At 44.5% G+C, this 21,909-nt stretch overlaps 1 protein-coding gene across 3 annotated transcripts; it reads right to left on the minus strand.

Annotated features, from left to right (window-relative positions):
- Positions 1 to 8,719: 8,719 nt before the first annotated feature.
- LOC121924285 (major histocompatibility complex class I-related gene protein-like) lies at positions 8,720 to 18,859 on the minus strand. Of its 3 annotated transcripts, none has more exons than XR_006102558.1 (6): positions 18,544 to 18,859; positions 16,570 to 16,845; positions 13,829 to 14,116; positions 13,630 to 13,710; positions 9,741 to 9,883; positions 8,720 to 8,824 (listed from the first exon to the last, which is right to left on the minus strand). XR_006102558.1 is itself a non-coding variant. In XM_042455615.1 (6 exons), exons 1-5 carry the CDS (start codon positions 18,842 to 18,844, stop codon positions 10,788 to 10,790), a joined length of 975 nt encoding a protein of 324 aa, XP_042311549.1. In that variant the 5' UTR covers positions 18,845 to 18,859; the 3' UTR covers positions 9,815 to 9,950; positions 10,778 to 10,787. The 3 variants fall into 3 exon arrangements, 2 of the variants coding, with proteins under 2 accessions (XP_042311548.1, XP_042311549.1); XM_042455615.1 differs by lacking the exon at positions 8,720 to 8,824 and adding an exon at positions 10,778 to 10,816 and having other exon boundaries at positions 9,815 to 9,950; XM_042455614.1 differs by having other exon boundaries at positions 8,720 to 9,883.
- Between the last annotated feature and the right edge of the window lie 3,050 nt (positions 18,860 to 21,909).

Consider the following 21,909-nt stretch of genomic DNA (forward strand, 5'->3'; position numbering starts at 1 on the left):
TTCCCCGGCTTTAAAAGGCAGGAAGAAAGAGCCGGGATTGGAGGAGGAGCAAATATTCAGCCAATAGGAAGGAGGGGTTTCAGCGTCGTCAGTGGTTGCTGGGCAGATGGCGAGGCGCCCAGCTGAGTGAGTTGGAAAGGGAAAGCAAAAGCTGTTGCCAGGCAGAGGAGCCCTAAACAGGAAGATCAGAGGTCATCTTTTGCCAGGTCATGATGTGACCTACATTTCAATATGGCTACTTTATGAGTCATAATATCCTAGAGCTGGAAGGGACCCCAAGCCCCCCCGTCCAGCCCCATTCTGCCATGCAGGAACTCACAATCACAGAATCCTAGCATCCTAGAGTTGGAAGAGACCCCAAGGGCCCCCAGGTGCAACCTCTTTCTGCCATGCAGGAACTCACCATCATAGAACCATAGAGTTGCAAGAGACCCCAAGGGCCCCCTAGTCCAGTCCCATTTTGCCATGCAGGAACTCGCCATCATAGAATCAACTGGACGAGACCCCAAGGACCACCCAGTCCAACCCCAGTCTGCCATGCAGGAACTCACCATCATAAAATCACAGAATTGGAAGAGACCCCCAAGTGCTTTCTACAGAGTCTGATGCAGCTTCAGGGTAAGCCGTTGTGCCAGTCCCTCAATGGGCTCTCCATAGGCCACAGCGGACTACCTAGTCCTAGGTGATAACCAACTGGCCGTCAGAAGAGGAAAGGCAGGGCAGTTTTCCCCTAACAGCCTTTAGGGACCTGCACCGGGTGACACCAACCTCAGGGATGCCACTTTTATAGGAGCATCATACGCCAGAGTTGTCCTGTAGACACATGACAACAATGCTCCTGCTGTGATCTTGCTCCTTCCCTTGACTGAAGTTCCTTCTCTTTTTTCCTTATTTTATATCCATGCAAAGATAAAATGTACATTTGATTACAATGAAGGGTTCTTCACAACCCTAAGGGCCTAAGTCTGTGATACTTCACGTCCAGTTCCATACGATTAGCAAAACCAGCTCCAGGTTTTAGGGTGGCCTGAGACAGGATTATCTCCTTGCCTTCCTCACTGCATGCTTCCTCCTCCTCCTCCTCCTCCTCCTGGTCAATCCATGTACTTGCCTTTTCATAGAATCATAGAATCATAGAGTTGGAAGAGACTGCAAGGGGCATCCAGTCCAACCCCATTCTACCATGCAGGAAATCCAAATCAAAGCATCCCCAACAGACGGCCATCCAGCCTTTGCTTAAAGACCTTCAAGGAGGGACTCCACCACTCTCTGAGGGAGTGTATTCCACTGTTGATCAGCCCTTACTGTCAGGAAGTTCCTCCTAATGTTGAGGTGGAATCTCTTTTCCTGTAGCTTGCATCCATTGTTCCGGGTCCTTTTTTTTCTCCAGACTTAGAAGGATCATAGAAACATAGAGTGAAGAGACCCCAATGGCCATGCAGGAACTCTCAAAGCACCTCCTGTGACAGATGGCCCTCCAGCCTCTGTTTAAAGACCTCCAAGGAGGGAGACGCCACACTCTCCGAGGAAGGAGTGTGTTCCACTATCAGACAGCCCCTACTGTCAGGAGGTTCCTCCTAATGTTCAGGTGGAATCTCTTTTCCTGTGGCTTGCATCCATTGTTCTGTATTCTAGTCTCTGGAGCAGCAGAAAACAAGCTCCCAGAATTCCATAGCCTTGAGCCAGGGTAGTTAAAGCAGTGCCAAACCAGGTTATTTCCCCAGTGTGGATGCACCCTAGAGTGGTTAACAACAACAACAACAACATAAAGCATATCTTGGCTTTTTTTCTGGAATTCTTTGGTATATTTTTGCAAATTGCAAACATTATCTATCTCATCATAAGTAATTATGGCGTGGGACACATCGTCTAAATAATTAAAAGACAAGTTATAAAGATCTTCATAATATCATCTTTATTTATAGTTTGTGTTTTCCCACAAGACTGGAACATAAAAATATATATCTCCTCTCTTTAAGTGAGGAAGCCCTTTGTGAAAATAAATAAAGTGCCTTCTGTTGCTAAAATTACTGCAGCACCAGAGAGTCCAAACTGATTTACTTCTATGTGCCAGAAGATCTGAGGGGTGGAAGGAAGGGGAGGTAGACCGCAAGAACCATCCAGTCCAACACCATTCTGCCATGCAGGAACTCTCAATCAAGGCATCCCCAACAGATGGCCATCCAGCCTCTGTTTAAAGACCTCCAAGGAGGGAGACTTCACCACTGTTGAACAGCCCTTAATGTCAGGAAGCCTCCTAATGTTGAGATAGAATCTTTTTCCCTGTAGCTTGCATCCAACAGCAAAGGTCAGTGGTAGGTATTTCTTACCCTTTTGAGCTTTCACACCTCAGAAAATAGGACTCAAGAAGCAGTTCCTGCCTAAACTGTTATTCAGATCTTTATCCATCTCATGATCTGCTACAACATTTCACATATTTCTTCCCACACACTCAGTCTTGTGTACTTTGTTCTTCTCACCTTTTATTCCCACAACAACCCTGCAAGGTAGGTTGAGCTGAGATAGATCAAATCTGGCCCAAGGTCACTTCATGAGGTTCGTAACTTAATGGAATTTGAATCTGGGTTTCCCATGCTTACCTCTGGCATTCCAGCCACAAAACCACTCTGCTTTTTCTGAAAAATGAGCTCAGTTGCTCCCATCTTCAAAAAAGGGAAGAAAGAGGATCCCAACAATTATCGTCCAGTTAGTCTGACATCAATACCAGGAAAGATTCTGGAGCAGATCATTAAACAGAGAGTCTGTGAGAGTCTAGAAGGCAATGCCATAATCACAAAAAGTCAACACGGGTTTCAGAGAAAGAAGTCATGCCAGACAAATCTAATCTCTTTCTTTGATAAAATTACCAGCTTGGTAGATGAAGGGAATGCTGTGGATATAGTATATCTTGATTTCACTAAGGCCTTTGACAAGGTTTCCCATGACATACTTGCAAACAAGCTTGTAAAATGTGGGCTAGACAAGGCAACTGTTAAGTGGATCTGTAACTGGTTGACCGGACGAACCCAAAGGGTGCTCAACAATGGCTCCTTTTCATCCTGGAGAGAAGTGACCAGTGGAGTCCCACAGGGCTCTGTCCTGGGCCCATTACTGTTCAACATTTTTATCAATGACTTGGAGGAAAAAATTGGGGGAATACTTATCAAATTTGCAGATGACACCAAATTAGGATGAATTGCTAATACTCCAGAGGACAGGATCAACATTCAAAATGACCTGAACAGACTAGAAAGCTGGGCCACAGCAAACAGAATGAACTTCAACAGGGAGAAATGTAAGGTACTGCACTTAGGGCGAAAAAATGAAATGCACAGATATAGGATGGGGGACACCTGGCTAAAGGAGACAACATGTGAAAGGGATCTAGGAGTCCAAGTAGACCACAAGTTGAACATGAGTCAACAGTGTGATGCAGCAGCTAACAAGGCCAATGCGATTTTAGGCTGCATCAATAGAAGTATAGTGTCCAGATCAAGGGAAGTAATAGTGCCACTATATTCTGCTCTGGTCAGGCCCCACCTGGAATATAGTGTCCAGTTCTGGGCACCACAATTCAGAAAGGACATTGAGAAACTGGAGCGTGTCCAAAGGAGGGCGACTAAAATGGTGAAAGGTCTGGAAGCCATGCCCTATGAGGAACGACTTGGGGAGCTGGGGATGTTTAGCCTGGAGAAAAGAAGGTTAAGAGGTGATATGATAGCCCTGTTTAAATATTTGAAAGGATGTCATATTGAGGAGGGAGCAAGCTTGTTTTCTGCTGCTCCAGAGACTAGGACCCGAAGCAATGGATACAAACTGCAGGAAAAGAGATTCCACCTCAATATTAGGAGGAACTTCCTGACAGTAAGGGCTGTTCAACAGTGGAACAAACTCCCTCGGAGTGTAGTGGAGTCTCCTTCTTTGGAGGTCTTCAAGCAGAGGCTGGATGGCCATCTGTTGGGGATGCTTTGATTGTGATTTCCTGCATGGCAGGGGGTTGGACTGGATGGCCCCTGTGGTCTCTTCCAACTCTATGATTCTATGATTCTTATAGATGTTATTCTTAACGCCTGAATACAGCAACTCAGAGATTATTCTTAATGCTTGAGGAGGTCAGAGAGAGCCTGGGCTTCACAATTCTTAAAACACGTTGATGTTTTAAAAATCTAGCCCATATGGTTGTCTTCCTTATCCCATCTTAATGGCACAACAGTCCTAGAAGGTAGGTTAGGCCAAGGGGAAGTGAATGGTCCTGAGAGGCTCATCCACCAAGAGTCAGGCTTCAGGGGGGATTTAAAACCACATTTTTGGCACACATACCTCACACATCCCTTTGGTCTTCACTATACTCCAGCAGGTATAGCAATACAGTGGACCCTTGTTATACGCTGGGGTTTGGTTCCAAGATCCCCCGTGAATAACAAAATCCGTGTATGCTCAAGTCCCATTAAATATAATGACATAGCAAAATGGTGTCCCTTATAAGAAATGGAAAATCATGGTAAATTTATACTTTTTTGGAACATTTTCAAACCGTGTATGCTTGAATCCGTGTATAAAAAATCCGTGTATAAGAAGGACCGACTGTAAAATAGATTGGGCAGAGCTGGACTAAAGGATCCCTGGGATGCCTTATAATCTAGGATTCCATGATAACTAACTCTGCAGTCCAGATACCTGGCATCTCTCTCTCTCACTAATATTCTCTCAATAATTTAAAAAAAAAAGGGGGGGGAGATACCTTTCCCTTCTGCTTTTTATCATTCAATAAAATTATGATTATTGATTATGTTTTAGACCATCTGCAAAGGGATTCAGGAATCATACAGAATGAGGTCAAATGACCAAAATTCCTTTACGCTGTCCTGTTTCTCTTCTTCTGGGGACCTTTCCCTCTCTATAAGCCTGAGAGGAAGGCAAAGGCAAAACATCTCTGAAAAAAATCTTACCAAGAAAACCCTGCCTTTGTGTCAACATAAGTGGAAAGCAACTTGCAGAAACACAACAACAACAACAACAACAACAGTTACAAAAATAACCAATGTAATCCTCCCCCCAAAAACAGACAGAAGCATTAAAAAGTTTTTCTCACTTGAGGACAGAATGGAGCCGCAGCGCCCCCTGGAGGCCAAAATGGAAAAGAGGGCTTCTTCCTTCCCAGCTGATTTCCCAGAAAAGGCAGAGCCAGGCAAGAAAGCAATCTTCCCACAAAGGGCCTGTTAAAGTTACTTAAGTGCTCTGCAGTCAAAGTCAAGGAGACACACCCAGAACACGAGGTTTTCCCCTGACATGATACAGGTTTTCTGAGCAGGAAGGAAAACAGATGGGGCAGATACACCTGGGCTCACAACAAACTCCAACTCCCAGAATTCCATAGCCTTGAGCCACAAAGAGTTAAAGTGGTGCCAAACTGGGTTATTTCTCCAGTGTGGATGTAGCCTTAGTCACCAGCTCTGGTTCCTGCACAGCCTCCCCTCCCCTTTCCCCCTCCTCCAATTCATGGCGAGGAGGCAGCACCATTGCTTTCAATGGGACTCCCAATGGTTAGAACCAGAGAGGAACCAGACCCCCCACAACCTCACTGCAGCAAAGCTCTCCCAAATGGAGGGACTCCTCTCCCCCCATTCCCCCCATAGCTGGAGACTTAAAGGCACAGACACAATCTCTCTCTCTCTCTCTCTCACACACACACACACAGGCCCCATTCAGACTCTGGATGGAACTGGGCAGAATCGGGTCCCCCCCTCCTGAATCCCTCCGGAAGCAAGTGCCCACTATTAATTACCTTATTCAGGGTAATTTACCCCTGAATGCCGCTGCAGCTCTTTGCAGAGAGTTCACATTGCAGGTAACGGTTTAAAAGAAGGCTTCTTTGCTGTTAAATTCTCTTCCGCTTTCGTCAAAAGTGATGTTTCCTGCAGCCATTGACCAACAGAATGGGTGCTTTCCCCCGCCTTTTTAAAAAACTGGTGGGAGCGTGCGCATTTTTTGTCAAACTTAAAAACCTCCAGGTGTGTGTGTATGTTGTGTGTATTTGGGTCACTAGAGGTTATGGATTCCTTACAGACACATACAGTAGCAAAAGCATTCTGTATCAATTTGCCAAAAGAGAAACATTTGTAACATTCACATTGTAGCATTCGCATATAAGAAAAAAAGCTTCTTGCAAAGTGCCGTGCTGGAAGCAAGCAAATGAAAGGGAAATGTAGCACACAGGCTGCCACATTCTCTATATATGCATCACTCCCACTCTATGGAATGGCCTGCCGGATGAGATCCGTCAAACTGCCAACCTAGAGAGCTTCAAGAAAGCTGTCAAGATGGATCTCTTCTGGCAGGCCTTCCCAGAATAGAAGCTGGCCATGTAACACTCCCCCCACAGACATATATAAGTGAAGACTCTGCCCACCGTTATTTTATTATCGTATTATTGTTTTTAGATTTTATCGTTTGTAATTTTAATGGACAGAATTGTTTAATCCTTTTTTAAGGGGGAGAATTGTATATATTGTATTTTTTAAAGGTTGTATGCCACTTTGATTGTGGTAACAAAAAGCAGGATATAAATTAAAGTTTCATTATTTATTTATAAAAAGCATGTGCATAGTCTGCAAAAAATAATTAAAAAAAAAAAGAGAGAAAGAAAGCTGCCTGTGAGAGCAGAGACTTGCTCCATTCCCTGCCCTCCCTCTGACCATCCCTCCCCTGACCATCCCTCTCCTGTGCAGAGGTGCCGGTGGTGGCGGTGGAGAGGAGGCCAAGTAGGCCTCTGGTGCTGCTCCTACACCTCCTCTCCGCTGCTGCCACCACTGCGGAAAGGTGGTGCCCCTTGAGGCCTACAGGCCGCCATCCGGACTTTCTGTGGAGCTGGCAGTGGTGGAGAGGAGGCCAAAGTGGCAGAGCAGCAGCACCAGAGGTCTCCTCACCGCCTTGGCCTGCACACCTCCACCATCACTACAGAAGGGCTGGGTGGGGCAATTGGAGGCCAAGAGGCCTCCGGGCCACCACCCGCCCCTTCCGTGGCAGCGGCGGCAGAGGCATGCATCAAATGTTCTGTCACATAGAAGACAGTTTTGATTTGCTGGTGTTTCAAACTTATATTAGGCCCAGGACCAACTTCTCTGTTTCTTGTAAGGGCTTCTTGCATGGCAGGGGGTTGGACTGGATGGCCCTTGTGGTCTCTTCCAACTCTTCAATTCTATGATTGTGGCCTCTTCCAGCTCTCCAATTCTATGAGGAAGAGCAGAGCATCTTATGAGACAAGATATGATGAATGAGTGGTAGGTATTTGCTGCTCTCTTGAATTGTCCCAACACTTAAGAGAAATGGGACACAAATAAAAAATATAGGTAGCACCTCTGTCCAGATTTTGCAACTTTTCACATACCTATTACCAATACAGCGGGCCCTTGTTATCCGTTGGGGTTTGGTTCTAGGACCCCCTGCAGGTACCAAAATCCATGGATGCTCAAATCCCATTAAATACAGTATCATAGTAAAATGGTGTCCCTTACATAAAATGGAAAAATCAAGATTTGCTATTTGGAATTTATACATTTTTAAAAAAAATATTTTCAAGCTATGGATGTTTAAAGCCATGGATAAAGAATCTGTGGATATCCCCGACTCAATTAGTATTTGGCTTTTCCTCCAAGTCACTAAGAGTTGGGTGCACGGTTCATCCCTAATTGTATCCTTACAGCAACCCTGTGAGGTATGTGAAGGCTGAGGAAGATCAAGACAAAACCAAGATTCATGAGATTTGCACTTGGATCCCTCTATTCCTTTTCTGCCTCTCTTGCAACTTGACTGCAAATATTGGGCTATTAATGTCTTCAGAGGAGTAGAAGAGGGCTTGCTTTCTCCCAATAAAGCCATTCTTGACACACTTATTCATTTAATTTAGCCCACATGGATTTATTCCTTATACCATTTTATCTCTACAACAGCCCTATGAGGTGGCACTAGGCTGATAGGTGGTGGGTCAGACAAGGAGTGTCATGCCTCTGCAGGAGAGCAAATCTGTATTTCTCAAATAAACACTTAACACATCACTTTCTGAGGTGGGTTTTTGACCATGGAAGCTTGTGCTGAAATAAATTAGTCTTTAAGATGCCACAAAATATATTGTAAGCCGCCTTGGGTCCCAACTTGGGAGAAAGAGGGAATAAAAATAAATAAATAAATATAACCATGATATTACCATCATCATAATCATCCAGTCCTGGGACTCCCTTACAAATTAAAACAGATACAACTAAAAGTACATGCAATACTTATATAATTAATATAAATATAATTATGTGAGAAAAAAGTGGCACAGGAAATATCATCCCTTCCATTTTTGTTTTAGATTTTGATTGTTTACTATTAATTGCTTTTAATTGTTTGATGTGAACAAATTTTTGACCACCCACAAAAGAAATCAGGGGTAATAGAAAAGTACAAGTGTTCATCTAGAATAAAAGAGAGAAATCTTTAAATCTTGTTCCTTAGATTTTTCTCTCACAGGAGTGCAGTCTTCTCCCATGTAATGTACTGTAAACAGGTGCATTTCGCTCTCTGGCTGAGCAAAGGGACAGCTTTGGTGATCCAGCAGCGACCCCTGGGGACCAAAGAGGAAAAGGCCCCTTCTTTCTTCTCAGCTAATTTCCCGGAAGAGGCAAGATGAGGTAGTGGCAGAACCAGCAACTCTATCCCCAATGGACAGACACTCTTATTGTGGCAGAGTACAAAAGACTTTTATTGAAGACATCAGGACAGAAGTTACCAGCAAAGTTTCTGCATCAGAACTAAAGGGTCCCTCCACCTTACCATAGTATTAAAACTCAAACTGTCTAGCCCTACCCTCGGGCTACTGGAATGCAGACTTTGTTCCTAAACAAAGCAAATTCTAACAGTTCCCTTCTTACTCATTTGCCCCCTTATACAGCAGCCCTAACTCTACCATTCTACTGCAATAAGGAAAGCAAAATAAACATCCTTCACATATCACTGCAGGAAGAACAGGCACCCTCTCCAGAATCATAAAGTCATAAATCCTTTCTCTCTGCATACCATTTGGCCAGCCTGCCATTTGTTTATATATATTGATCATGTATGAGTTGAGTGTATGGGAAAGATATACTCATACAACCCAATAGTCAATAACAATCATGACAGAAACATAACTATGGATTTTGACAGGCAGATATACTGATCGTACCATTAAGTGCCAGAGTTAACTGCTCAGCAGCCAAAGAGAAGAGTCTCCACTTATCCTCCCTTATATACAGTATATACTCATGTATAAGTCTAGAAAGTTTAGTCAAAAAACTGTCCTAAAAAACCTGAGTCAACTTATCCAGAGGTCAATGTAAGTACAGTGCACCCAAGTCATACATGGGCACACCATGTGCAGCTTTCAGCTTACGATGAAGCAGCGCACTGGAAGAGGTAACGGTGCCCACACTGTGCATGCCACACTGCACCATGTGCACAAGCCCCATTGTTTTAAATGGGGTTTGAGCATACACAGTATTTACCTTATGCAGGGGGGTCTGGAATGGATTCCCTGCATAAGGGAAGGATCCACTGTACTGTATTTTAAATGTTATTAAAGATCATTCTTTCCTCTTCACATGACTTCACCAGACTTTTTCCCGCAAGGGGTAGAGCCAGGCAGGCAAGACAGTCTTGCAACAAAGCACCAGTCAGAGCTTATTAACTGTAGCCGAAGCCAAGAAATCATAGCTACAGAAGACACAGTCGTTTCTTCCCCAATAGGTCAGCAGGAATTCACCAGGTGCCAGTTTTTCAAAAAGGGAAGGCCTGAGGAGCATAGCCAATTTTCAACCAGCCTTTTGTAGGTCCCCCTCTGCTCTTCTCACACCTCGCTTGGGGGCTGTGCAGAAGAAAAGGAAGCCAAAGGAGTCCTCTGCTCTCTTCTCACATCTCACTTGGAATCTGTGCTGCAGAAAAGGAAGCCAAAGGAGAGTCCATGTTAAGATAGCATCTTGAAACTGACAGTATGCCCAGGAATCAGGATCAGGCCATCTAGCCATATTCCCTGCTTCACAAGGGACCAAACCAGGTTCTTCTTAAAAGGGGAGGGAGAGGCTAACCGAGCTAAACAACACTGAAAGTTAAACCTGTCCTGGCATGAGAGCTCAGGTGCACACAGATGTGATCAGTAGTTTTACTAAATCAATAAATACATAAATAACATAGCCTGAGGATTTTAATAATCAGGATTGTAACAGAGGTGGAGTAGATTTAATCCTTTCTTCCTATTACTTGGTCCAGAGGAAAATGCCTCCCTTGAAGGGCAAAAGAATGGAAGAAAAACTGGTTTCTTTTCCCTTCCAGAGTGGCTGCCATCGCAATAATTATAAGCCTAAACTAGAAGTTGGAAGGGGTGCATGCCTTCCATGGGGACCCCCCCCCCCAATAAATTTACATTTTCAGTTGTTTTTTCTGTCAAACAATTTGACCAAAAATGGTAGATGGCATTCTCACACATCAATCAAGGGCCCTATTGGACATGTTACTTTATTTGTGATGCTTTTTGCATATACACACCCCTTTTTCCAAACCCAGGCAGAGCTTTTTCTAAAGACACAATCAGACTTTTTTTGTTTGGAAAGAAAGCCCAGACAGATCTAAAAAAAAAGGAGGAGGGATCTTGTTTTAATAATTAGACCCTCACAGTATTGGCAATCTTACTCTGTTTTAGCAATTTATTTACAAAATGTGTCAAATATTTTTCAACTGTTTCAGGGGGGGAAGGGTCACTCACTTGAGGCTGCTCAAAAGGGTGTTCTCGCTCGCTGGTTCCCTGCAGAAATATAATCAGAAATATAGTCTAAAAGGGTTCTTGAGAGATCATCCAGCCATATCCTTGGAACCAGAGGGCTCTGGCTCACTCAGCTCTGCTCAGCAGGTACTCCCCCAGTCCCTTCTAGTAAACTCTTTGGGGGGCATGATATTCTTTCAAGTATTCATTGTGTGCCTGATTTACTTAAACATACTTACCCTGAATCCAGATCTATCCTCTGTAACACTCAACCCAAATCAAACATCAATAAACTAAAAGTGAGCCTGAGCGCACGTTTGAGAAGTCAGAGCTGGGAAACACCTTGTCCAGTCATAGTGAGCATAATGCAGGGGTAGGCAACCTGCGGCCCGCGGGCCGGATGCGGCCCAGCAAGGCCTTGGGACCGGCCCCAGCCTGGTCCTGCCGCCAATTGCCGCCGGGGCCTTTGGGGGGCAATTGTCTATAGAAGCCTCAGAAACATGCATTTATATTAACATTTTTTAAAAAATCAGCAAATTTTTTCGCGTGTCCTCCATTTTTTTAAAAAAAGGGTTTTCCATTTGAAAATTTTTTCCTACATTTTTCCTGGTTTTTTATATTTTTTATTTTTTTAAAAAATTATTTAATTATTTATTTTTTGCTTCGGCCTCCCAGTTGTCTGAGGGACAGCAAACTGGCCCCCGGCTCAAAAAGGTTGCCTACCCCTGGCATAATGGGTAGTGCCCAGGAGAAGCAATAACGTGCCTTCCAGAAAAGATACTCTCTCCCCATCAAGATAAGGCTCCAGAGAAGGCTCATTTTACACACACATATCCAGACTGATTGAAAAGTCCCAGATTTTGCCCCTGTTCTTTCTGATTTTATACTGGGTTAAAATAATCCAATCTGGGGAGGTGGTTTGAAAGTCTCTGATTGTACCAAGATCTGACAGAAAATATTCTGCAATAAACAAAACATGTATGGATCTGCAATATAAAACTGGAAAGAACAGGAACTAAAGGTTTACAAGCAACGTTCTGGTCTTTTTTTACAAGTCTGGATGTGTCTCAGAAGCCTCTTCTTTGTTAAAAATAAAACTGAGATCTGAAGCATTACCATCCAAATTCACAGGACTCACTTTTCAGAAAACATATTTGGAAAGAGAGCATTAGAGCACAATCCTGTGCCTTTTTTCTCAAAATTAAGTCCCACTGAGATAGACTGGGTTTACTTAATTGTGAATGTGTTTAGTACTTCAAGCTTGATGGGAAATATACTGTCAGTTCCCCAGAAATGTGTGACCCTTCTGCCCAATAGATGGGTTTTGGATGCTGCAAGGGAGAGATCAATTAAGCACTAGAGGAGCTTAAGACAAAAATGGTTCCCTAAAGAAGAGAAGTATAGAAATCTATTTCTTAAATAAATTCTTTCAGAATATGAGTAATATGCAGGCAACTTGTCCACATCTCACAGAAAAACACATATTAGAGCAATGGCTAGTAAAGGGATGAAGGGGTCCCTCCGTTCCAACTACTGTTGCACAAAGCAGGCAATAAACTCCTAGAAAGCCCCAAAGTCTGGACAACAGGGACGTAGAATCCCTTTAAAAACTGGACTAGGATCTGAAGGACAGTTTCCAAATGAGCCTGTTGATAACTTTGGTCATCATCCGAGGCCCTGTACTTTGATTCCAACACCAAGACATCATATTTGTGGGAACATGGGACAGGGCTTTTTCATGCTGGTACCTTGTCTGTGGAAATCACTCCCCATGAGAATTAGATGGACTCCCTCATTTATTCTGAGGTACACTGGTGCCTCGGGTTACGAAATTAATTCGTTCCGCCATTCCTTTCGTAACCCGAAAATTTCGTAACCCGAAAAGGCTTTCCGTTAGCACTGGAAAGCCTATAGCTGCACTTTGCAGCATTTGAATTTCACGCCGAAATGAATTTCGTAACCCGAAAAATATTTCGTAACCCGAAACAGTTTTTGCCAATCCAACTTTTTCGTATCCCGGAAATTTCGTAACCCGATCATTTCGTATCCCGAGGCACCAGTGTATTTATAATATCTGGAGTATCACAGGATTCCCACACATCACCCGGTGTATTATCTTCAATTGGGTTTTTCCTAGAATGATGGGTGGAGTCAGCCCTAGTCCCACAGCCAGGAGTCTCCACAAGAGAAATAAAAGTGCCTTAGAATCAGACTGAACATATCAATAAAGAATGTAAAAATCCATTGGGACTTCCACATAACTATGTCTTTGGCCCGAGTGAAAATCTGGATAACTGATGACATTCAGTTGCATTCCAGCCCTGAAAAATTTGGATTTGAAAACCTGGATTTCATCTCCTAACCCTCAGAGAGGATTACTTAATCTCAGATAATCCATCTTCAACATATGAGGTATGATGGAATAGTGGGATTAAGACGAACAGTGAAACTGTGGATTCCTTGCTGAATGTGGCTAAAGAGACTGCGCTGTTGCCAATGTGAGGGCAACATCGTGTCAGCATCTCCCCGTGACAAAGGACGGAGATGCGAAGATGCACACGACCAGTTAACAGAGAGCCAGAAGGGTGATTAACCAGTCACCCCCTTTGGTCATCCTGAAGCATGGTCGTGACCAAGCAAAGGGGTTCATTGATCAATAATGGATTGATTGATGACAGATCCAGACCTCATGCATGTTCAGGCCAACCCTACTTCCAGTTGTTAATAAAGTTGTGGCCTTTTTCCCCCAATATGTAAGTGTTGGTGGATATTGTTGCGGCGCCTCCATTCCAAGGCAACAACCAAGACTCCAAAGATGATTCCCACAATAAGTCTCAAATTGAATGTTTACTTACTGACAAAGAAGGCAATTCCAGCAACCAGCAGCAGAATAGCCAAGACTCCCAAGATGGCTCTCACAAAAACTCTCACATTGACTAAAAGAGAAGAAATACATGGCTGTTCAGACAAGCTCTTCAAGGCCCTGAGATCAGAAGCCCTGAGATCCCTTCAGCAGAAAAATGAGGGGCAGAACCTCTCCACATTGTCTCTCACCATTATGATCTTCAAACACCAAGACCAGAGGCTTTGGCAGGCTGGCATGATCCAAATGGCACCAGTAGAGATCCCTCTCCTTGGGGTCAATCTCAATGCTGAGCCAGGTGTAGTACGTCCCATCGGAGTTGGGAGCAATGTTCCTACGGAAGGTCTCATGTTCCAAGATCTCCTCCCCCTTCCTCCAGGTGGCTTCGATCTCTTTGGGGTAGAAGCCATGGGCCTGGCAGATGAGGGCTTCCTTGCCACCACCAACTGCCTGGCGTGTCACCTTCCCCACAGGGGGCTCTGGAAGAAAAGAGTCAAATCAGCATCAAGACATCACTCTGATCCTTCTAAAGCATTGGGGGGGGGATATTTGGGCAGAAGGAAGGGTCCTCTTTGTTTCAAGCAGTCCTGTTCTGATCTTTGTCCTGAAACTGTACCACCATATCTTGAGACTATTCAAGAAGTGAAGCCCATCTCAAAGAAGCAGATTTTCCAAGTTCCTTTTGAACACAGGTATCCAGAGCATTAGGGGAGTGGGTAACACCTGCACTGGGACTAGATCCTCATTTGGCACCCTACCCCACCATGAGCAGCACCTGCCTGTCCATATGCCAAAATCAGCCATATATCAGCCAAAGTGGTAACCAGAAGTGGCGCAATGTCACTTCCTGTAATTATTTTGGCTAATATGTGGTTTTGAATATGGATTTTCAAGGCAGGCAAGGGTGCTTTTGATACTTGGGAATTTGGGGCATGGTATTTGGATAAAAACATCCCAAGTATCATGTTCCCAACAAAATTAGAAATGGAGGCTCATAGGGGCTTCAGGGGACTGGAGGGGAGCTTCAGAGGCTGCAAAAGAGGGTTGGGGCCCTCTTTTGCAGCCTACGTGGGGAAGACCTCTTTTTGTCCCACCACTCCACCTCTCCCTCCTCAAGGATTCCAAACATGGGTACGTACTTTCATTTCTCTCAGGACTATGGCACCAGGGTTACTGCCACAATTGAATAAATGCTGCTACCACACAACACTCTCTATCTGAACAAAATTACTCTTTTGTTTTCATATTGACATTGTTTTCCTTACCATAGTCACATGTGTGCATATTATCATAATAATTCCTTAAACAGAAATTCAAAATACAATGTCTCCAATCTTCCACTTTTGGGCAAGGTGCTGGAGCATGTGGTGGTTCCCAACTTCAGGCACTCCTGAATGAGACATATTATCTAGATCCATGTCAAGTGTGATTTTAGGCCTGGTTATGGGATAGAACAGCTTTGGTCACCTTGGTGGATGACCTACGCAGGGAACAGGACAAGGGAAGTGTGTGCCTGTTGGTTTTGCTGGACCTCTCAGCAGCTTTCAATACCATCGACCATGCTTCTGAGCCGCTTTTATGGAATGGGGCTTGGAGGCACTGTTTCACAGTGGCTCCATTCTTTCCTGGAGGGCACTCTCAGGTGGGGCTGCACAATTCCTTGGCCACTGACCTGTGGAGTCTCTCAGGGCTCAGTCCTGTCCCCTATGCTTTTTAATATCTACAAGAAACTGCTGGGAGAGGTCATCCACAGTTTTGGAATAACATGTCACCTATATGTGGATGATACCCAGCTCTATCACTCCTTTCCACCTTATTCCAAGGAAGCTGTTTCTATCCTAAACTAGTGTCTGGCCACTGTAATGGACTAGATGAGGACAAGCAAATTGAAGCTTAATCCAGACAAGACAGAGGTGTTCCTGGTCAGTCGAAAGACAGATTCAGGAATTAGGATTCGGCCTGCGTTAGATGGGGTTACACTCTCTCTGAAAACTGCAGTTCATAGTTTGGGGGTACTTCTGGACTGAGCGCTGAGTCTTGAAACCCAAGTATCAGCAGTGACCAGGAGTGCTTTTGCACAGCTAAAACTTCTCCATTCCTGGACAAATCAGACCTGGCCACAGTGGTATATGCCTTGTTTACATCCTGTCTGGATTACTGTAATGCATTCTATGTGGGGCTGCCTTTGAAAAGTGCTCAGAAACTTCAACTGGGCTAAAGAGCTGCAGCCAGGCTGTTAACTGCAGCTGGCTATAGGGAGCATACAACTCCCTTGTGCAACAGCTCCATTGGCTGCCAGTTGTTTCTGGCCACAACTCAGAGTGCTGGTTTTGATCTATAAAGCCCTATTCGGCTTCGGTCCAGGCTATTTGAAGGACCATATCTCCCTATATGAGCCCCCCAGAGAATTGAGATCATCAGGAGAGCGCCTTCTCTCTGTCCCACCACCCTCTCAGATGTGTTTGGTAGGAACAAGAGTGCTTTCTCTGTGCTGCTCCCAAGTGTAGGCACTTTCTCCCTATAGAGGCCAGGATTGTGCCATCCCTGCTGTCCTTCCGGTGGCAAATAAAAACATTCTTGTGTCGGCGGGTTTTACCAGAGTTGGGAATGTTGTGTAATGTGAATTTTAAGGTCTGTATTTTTAATATATTCTATTTTAACTCATAACTGTTTTAACTTTTTAAATGGTTTAATTGTTTTTTTAACTTTTATATTTATACATTTTAATGTTGTATTTCATTTTTGACCTTCTTGATTAAGTGTTTCCAATTCCTGAATCTCTTCTGCTAATATTATGGTGTTGGCTGCATATTGTTAATATCTGGTTGAGGGGGGAAAGACAAGGAGTGTTGAGGGTGGAGGCAAAGCAGAGTGCAATAGTCAATTCTCCCCAGCAGGAGCCCTCCCTATTTCACCCACCCACAGCATTCACCTGTCCTCAGCAGTGCCTCCTTCCCGTAGTCCAGGTATTTTGGCAGCTGCTCAATGCACTCTTCCTCCAGGTTGACCTTGTCAAACTGGGCTTTATTTGTCTCCGTCTCCCATGTCCTCTTGATGTGCTGGGCTGGCACATCAGCTGCCATCCAGGTGAGAGTCTCTACATTGAAGCTGATGAAGTCCCTTCCATCATAGCCATATTGGTAATATGCTCCTTTGCTCCCGTCTTTCCTCAGCTCACAGCCGTAAATCTTCTGCAGGGTGTGAAATCCTGAAAGGGATCCACACAAGGTGAGGGTTGGGGGTCCCTTAAGCAGAGCTGGAGGCAGCCTCTCTCTGCCACACACCAGGCTCCACAAAAGAGGTTCAGGCAGGATTCTTTTTTCTTATTTTACCATAGACCAAAGGAAAAAGCAAAGACAGAGGCCACCAAACAACCTTGAATCATTACTGAAGAACGAAAGCAATGGGACATTTTATCTTATTAACCACTAAATAATTACAATGCATTTAATTCTGACTTGTAGGGAAACTCTCGCCTCACAAACCCTCCAGAATCTCTTTTTGGACATCATTCCCCCCCACCCCCCACAACCCCGCCCCTTACTTACTTCCAGCCTGACCAATCCCTTTGGCTGCATCCACATTGGAGAAATAATCCATTTTGACACCACTTTAACTGTCATGGCTCAATGCTATGGAATTCTGGAATTTGTAGTTTGTTGTGGTACCAGAGCTCTCAGACAGAGAAGGCTAAATGTCTCAGAAAACTACAATTCCCAGAATTCCATATCACTGAGCCATGGCAATTAAAGCGGTGTCAAAATGGATTATTTCTGCAGTGCAGAAATAAAAAAGATGATAATGCTTGGAAAGATAGAGGGCAGTAGAAAGAGAGAAAGACCAAACACCAGATTCAGTCAAAGAGGACACAGCCCTAAGAAGTCTACAGGAATTTAACAGGTCCACTGAGGACAGACGGTCTTGGAGATGCCTCATTCATAGGGCTGAACTCGACTAGAGGGTAGTCAACAATAACAAAACATTCAACAAGCCCCATCCAGAATCCAGTCAGATCTATAAGCCACCTTGGACAGACCATCCTAACCAGCACCCCTTCCACGCCAGCAGTGGCTCCAAGTCCCAGGGACTCTAAACACTACCAAGAGCCCTCTCTATAATAGCAGAACCCTAGAAGATTCCTTCACATCTAGAACCACTGTGCTAGATAGTCCCATCTAGCACTGAAAATCTGGTCCAGAGTGTGGCCAGCAGCATGAATGGAGCCAGTGACTACTTAAGACAGACACTGGATCATCATGGAAGAGATGAAGTCCTGAGACACTCTTAACAGAACGGGATCGACATAGAGGCTGAAATCCTTCATCACAGAAGCCAGGGGCATTCCAGCATCGCCACCAAGACCAGCTCAGCCAGGTGCGCTGGGAGACTATTAAATTGAGACTACAGATTTTCTTTTATTAAGGTAGATTTAAATCTTTCTTCTATGTATGCGAAGTTGTATGTCAGGAAGGGTAAGACTGTTTCTGTATGGAACGAGAGCATCTGACCCCATGATTGTTGATTTTATGCTTTTAAATGTGGTTTTTAACTGTGTGGTAATAATATCGTAACATTGTAATTGTATTTTTAAACTCTGCTGTGATCCCGCCTCAATCCAATCGGGAGAGGCAGGAAGATACAAATAAAATAATAATAATAATAATTATTATTATTATTATTATTATTATTATTATTTCTTTACTCCCCTTCCTAGCACAAAGATAATCTTCATCTCTGCTGGAAAGTGAGGGAAAATGTTTGTCTCCTCCATTACCCCCACTGTCTCCAGAGTGATCGGACAGACTGGGTGTTATTTTCTTACCAGCAACCCATTTTCCCTCCTTCCCAGCAGTCTTGTCTTGCCCCAGAGATATAAATGGGGCAAGGGGAATCCATTTCCACTCACCTTCACTCTGGTTGTAGCGAATCCTTAAGGTTTCCAAGTCCGCTCTGAATTCAGCCCATTTGCCCTGCATGATTTGGGTCTGTGTGTCCCAGTATTGTGCATCTGCCTTCTTCATCCAGGGCACTGGTGACTGGACCCTGCTGGAGTTGCTGTCATACCGATAAAAAGGCTGATTGTCGACATACCCAACAACGATGAACTGAGGCAACCCTTGGCCAGGCTCTGACACAGATGTAAGAACAAAGTGCAGGGAATGGAAGGAGGACCCTGGGAAAGGCAAACAATTTTTTAGATCTGACATTTAGATCTGTATTTCTCCACAGTGTGTAGTTGCACTGCATGCATTTGCATTGTGTTGTCTTCTTTCAGTAGCCTTGTCTTTTCTCTTGAGATGAGACATTACTTGCAAAGAATGGGGAGCTATGTGGATATGTTGATTTGTCTACCTGTCAGCAACTTGTCTGCAAACTTTTTAAGGGAAGGACAGCTGGATCACACCCACAATGCAAACATTGTCACAAAGGAGCAGAATGGGAAATTCACACACAGATTGGTTAATTTACAATAGCAGGAAAGAGGGTCATTAACATCTCCAGCATGGGGGGGGGGGGAAATCAAATTCCCAGTGACTACAGCACATCAACAACATGAGAGCAGTGTGTGATAAGCCTAATGCAAATGAAAAGGGAGGATTAATCCCCTGCTAAAATGGTAGTGAGACCTTGGTATCATTGGAATCCCGCCCCACCCCCTGTAGATACGAAAATCTGCATATGCTCAAGTCCCATAATACAGTACTCAATGGTGGCACAGTGATGTGGCCATGCCACCATTGGGGACAATGGTACTTTGCTCCCCCCTGCCGCCCCGAAGCCAGCCTACTCTTTCCAGAAAAGAGGCTACCTTTTCTTCTTCTTCTTCCCTGCCTCCTCCTCTTCCTCCTTCCCATTGCTGCTACCGTGGCTCTTCCTCCTCTTTTTCCTTCCTCCTTCTCCTCTTCACCATCTCCTCCTCCTTTCTCCTCATTCACAGAATCATAGAGTTGGAAGAGACCACAAGGGCCATCCAGTCCAAACTCCTGCCATGCAGGAAATCACAGTCAAAGCATCCCCAACAGATGGCCATCCAGCCTCTGTTTAAAGACTCCACCACACTCTGACAGAAGAATCTATAACTCTATGAGGGAATGTCTTCCACTGTTGAACAGCCCTTACTGTCCAGAAGTTCCTCCTAATGTTGAGGTGGAATCTCTTTTCTTGTAGCTTGCATCCATTGTTCTGTGTTCTAGTCTCTGGAGCAGCAGAAAACAAGCTTGCTCCATCCTCAATGTGACACCCCTTCAAATACTTAAAGAGGGATAGATTATGTAGCTCTATTCACTGAGAAAAAAGTTAGTGAGATAAGCCAGTGGGCCAGGACTGGAAAGGACAAGAACAAGGGTTGATTTCAGGACAAGGTGACCAGATGTCCTAACTACAAAGGAATTACAGTGTGTGACAAAAACATGGGGCAATATTCCAAGCAGTAGTGTAACTAGTGAGGTTCAGACTACACAGGGTGACACCCCAGAAGGGAGGGGTGACACCCAGTGCCCCCCCGGCTGCCCCACCTTGCCGCAGACATTGTTATTTTTGTGTGATTTTAAATTTGCCTGCTTCCATTCGGCAAAAAACAAACAAAAAAACCCTACCTCTGCCCAGCTCTTCCTCCTCATCTTTGCCTGAGGCTTGGGGTTTGTTCTGCCGCCAGTGCCTTCAGAGCTTCTGCCCACCCCTCTCCAGGGACTTTTGGAAGGAGCCCCACCCACCAAGCAGCCAGCCTTTGCAGTCTCCCCATGACCAAGAGCATCATCCTCCTCCAGCCCTTCCTCAGGCTCTCCCTGGCCACCAGAGACTTCTCCCAGCCAGGAAGGGGGCAGAAGGGCTGCTACAAGCACCAGCCGGGAAAAAGCCACATCCCCCGCATAAGACACAGGGCTGCAGATTGGGATCGTGTGCCTTCAAGTCGTTTCTGACTTACGGCAACCCTATCATGAGGCTTTCTTGGCAAGTTTCTTCAGAGGGGCTTTGCCACTACATTCCTGAGCCTGAGAGAGTGTGACTTGTCCAAGGTCACTCAATGGGTTTCATATAGCTGAGAGGGAACAAAACTCTAGTCTCCAGAGTCACAGGGCCGAAACAGATGGATGGATCAGGGCTGTGGGAACCATACAACACAGCCCTGATCTGGTTTTTTTCTGGCGCAAAAAGAACCAACAAAATGCTGCTCCTTTTTGCTCTGAAAAAAGGTGCTTTTTCCAACACAGCAACTTTTCTGCACTCCTGCACTCTGCAACTCATGAACACCACACCAACACAGCAATGCAACGCTGCCCACCATGTGGTTTGGCAGGAGGCACGATGCTGGTTTGGGGATGGCGTCAGGGCATGCGTCGCCTAAACACCAGAGCCCCACATCATCCCTAAGCCAGTATATTGTGCTGGTCTGCTTCACCCCACAGCCCAACACTCAAACCACTCTGCCACCGGGTAGCTTGTCCTCCTTCGTGGTTAGATGACCAGGCATCCTCTTTTTCCAGGACACATCCTACATTTCAGCCTTCTGCCCAGAAGGAAATTCAGAATGTCTGAAAAAGGAGGCCTTGCTATAAGCTGGAAAGGACTTGAAAGCACAAAACAACACTATGAAATTACCACAGAGGCCTCATGGGAATGGGTGGGTTGTTTAAAGAAGAGAAAAAGAGAAATTAAAGTACATATTTTGCTCTTGGAAAGAGTTTTCTGACACGAGGGAAACTGCTGTGGAAAGAGTTCTGTGGATTTAACAGGTGAGTCACAGACACATTCAACAGAAGTTAGTTGTTGTTGGGTGCCTTTAAGTCGTTTCCAGCTAATAGTGACCCTAAGGTGAACCTATCATAGGGTCTTCATTAGTTTGTCCATCAATGCTCATTGTTCAGGTCCAAGGAGATGAATTGTTTAGTTGCATCTTTGTAATATTGTTGTTACATCCCCTCAATGATGTATTGTTAACCCAGCTATAGTATGGTTTTTTTGGTTTTAATTTTGTTGTAGTTGTTGTATGTCTTTGGTTGTTATGCGGGTTTCGTTTGTTGGATGGGTGGGTTTGCACTTGTGGGATATTTTTGTTACTATTGTTTTGTGAACTTTGAATGTGGAAACCATTGTGATCTGATATGGAATAGCGGTATACCAAATATAAATTATTATTATTTATTATTATTATTGTTATTATTATTATTATTATTTTATTTGTTCAGGTCCAAAATGCACAGTGCAGGAATAATCCAGTTTGAGACTGCTTTGACTGTCCTGGCTCAGCGCTAGGGAATCTGGGAACTGTAGT

The sequence above is a fragment of the Sceloporus undulatus genome, chromosome 2, assembly GCF_019175285.1.
Source record: "Sceloporus undulatus isolate JIND9_A2432 ecotype Alabama chromosome 2, SceUnd_v1.1, whole genome shotgun sequence".
Lineage (NCBI taxonomy): Eukaryota > Metazoa > Chordata > Lepidosauria > Squamata > Phrynosomatidae > Sceloporus > Sceloporus undulatus.

What these genes read in the sequence shown, in the direction of transcription:
- LOC121924285 (XM_042455614.1), bottom strand. Translation starts at nt 18,844, where the DNA reads ATGTCAGATCTAAAAAATTGTTTGCCTTTCCCAGGGTCCTCCTTCCAT. An exon ending in GGAGGCACTGCTGAGGACAG is followed by an intron (nt 14,117 to 16,569) that starts GTGAATGCTGTG and finishes CTTTTCTTCCAG; the next exon opens with AGCCCCCTGTGGGGAAGGTG. An exon ending in TGGAATTGCCTTCTTTGTCA is followed by an intron (nt 9,884 to 13,629) that starts GTAAGTAAACAT and finishes TCTTCTGCACAG; the next exon opens with CCCCCAAGCGAGGTGTGAGA.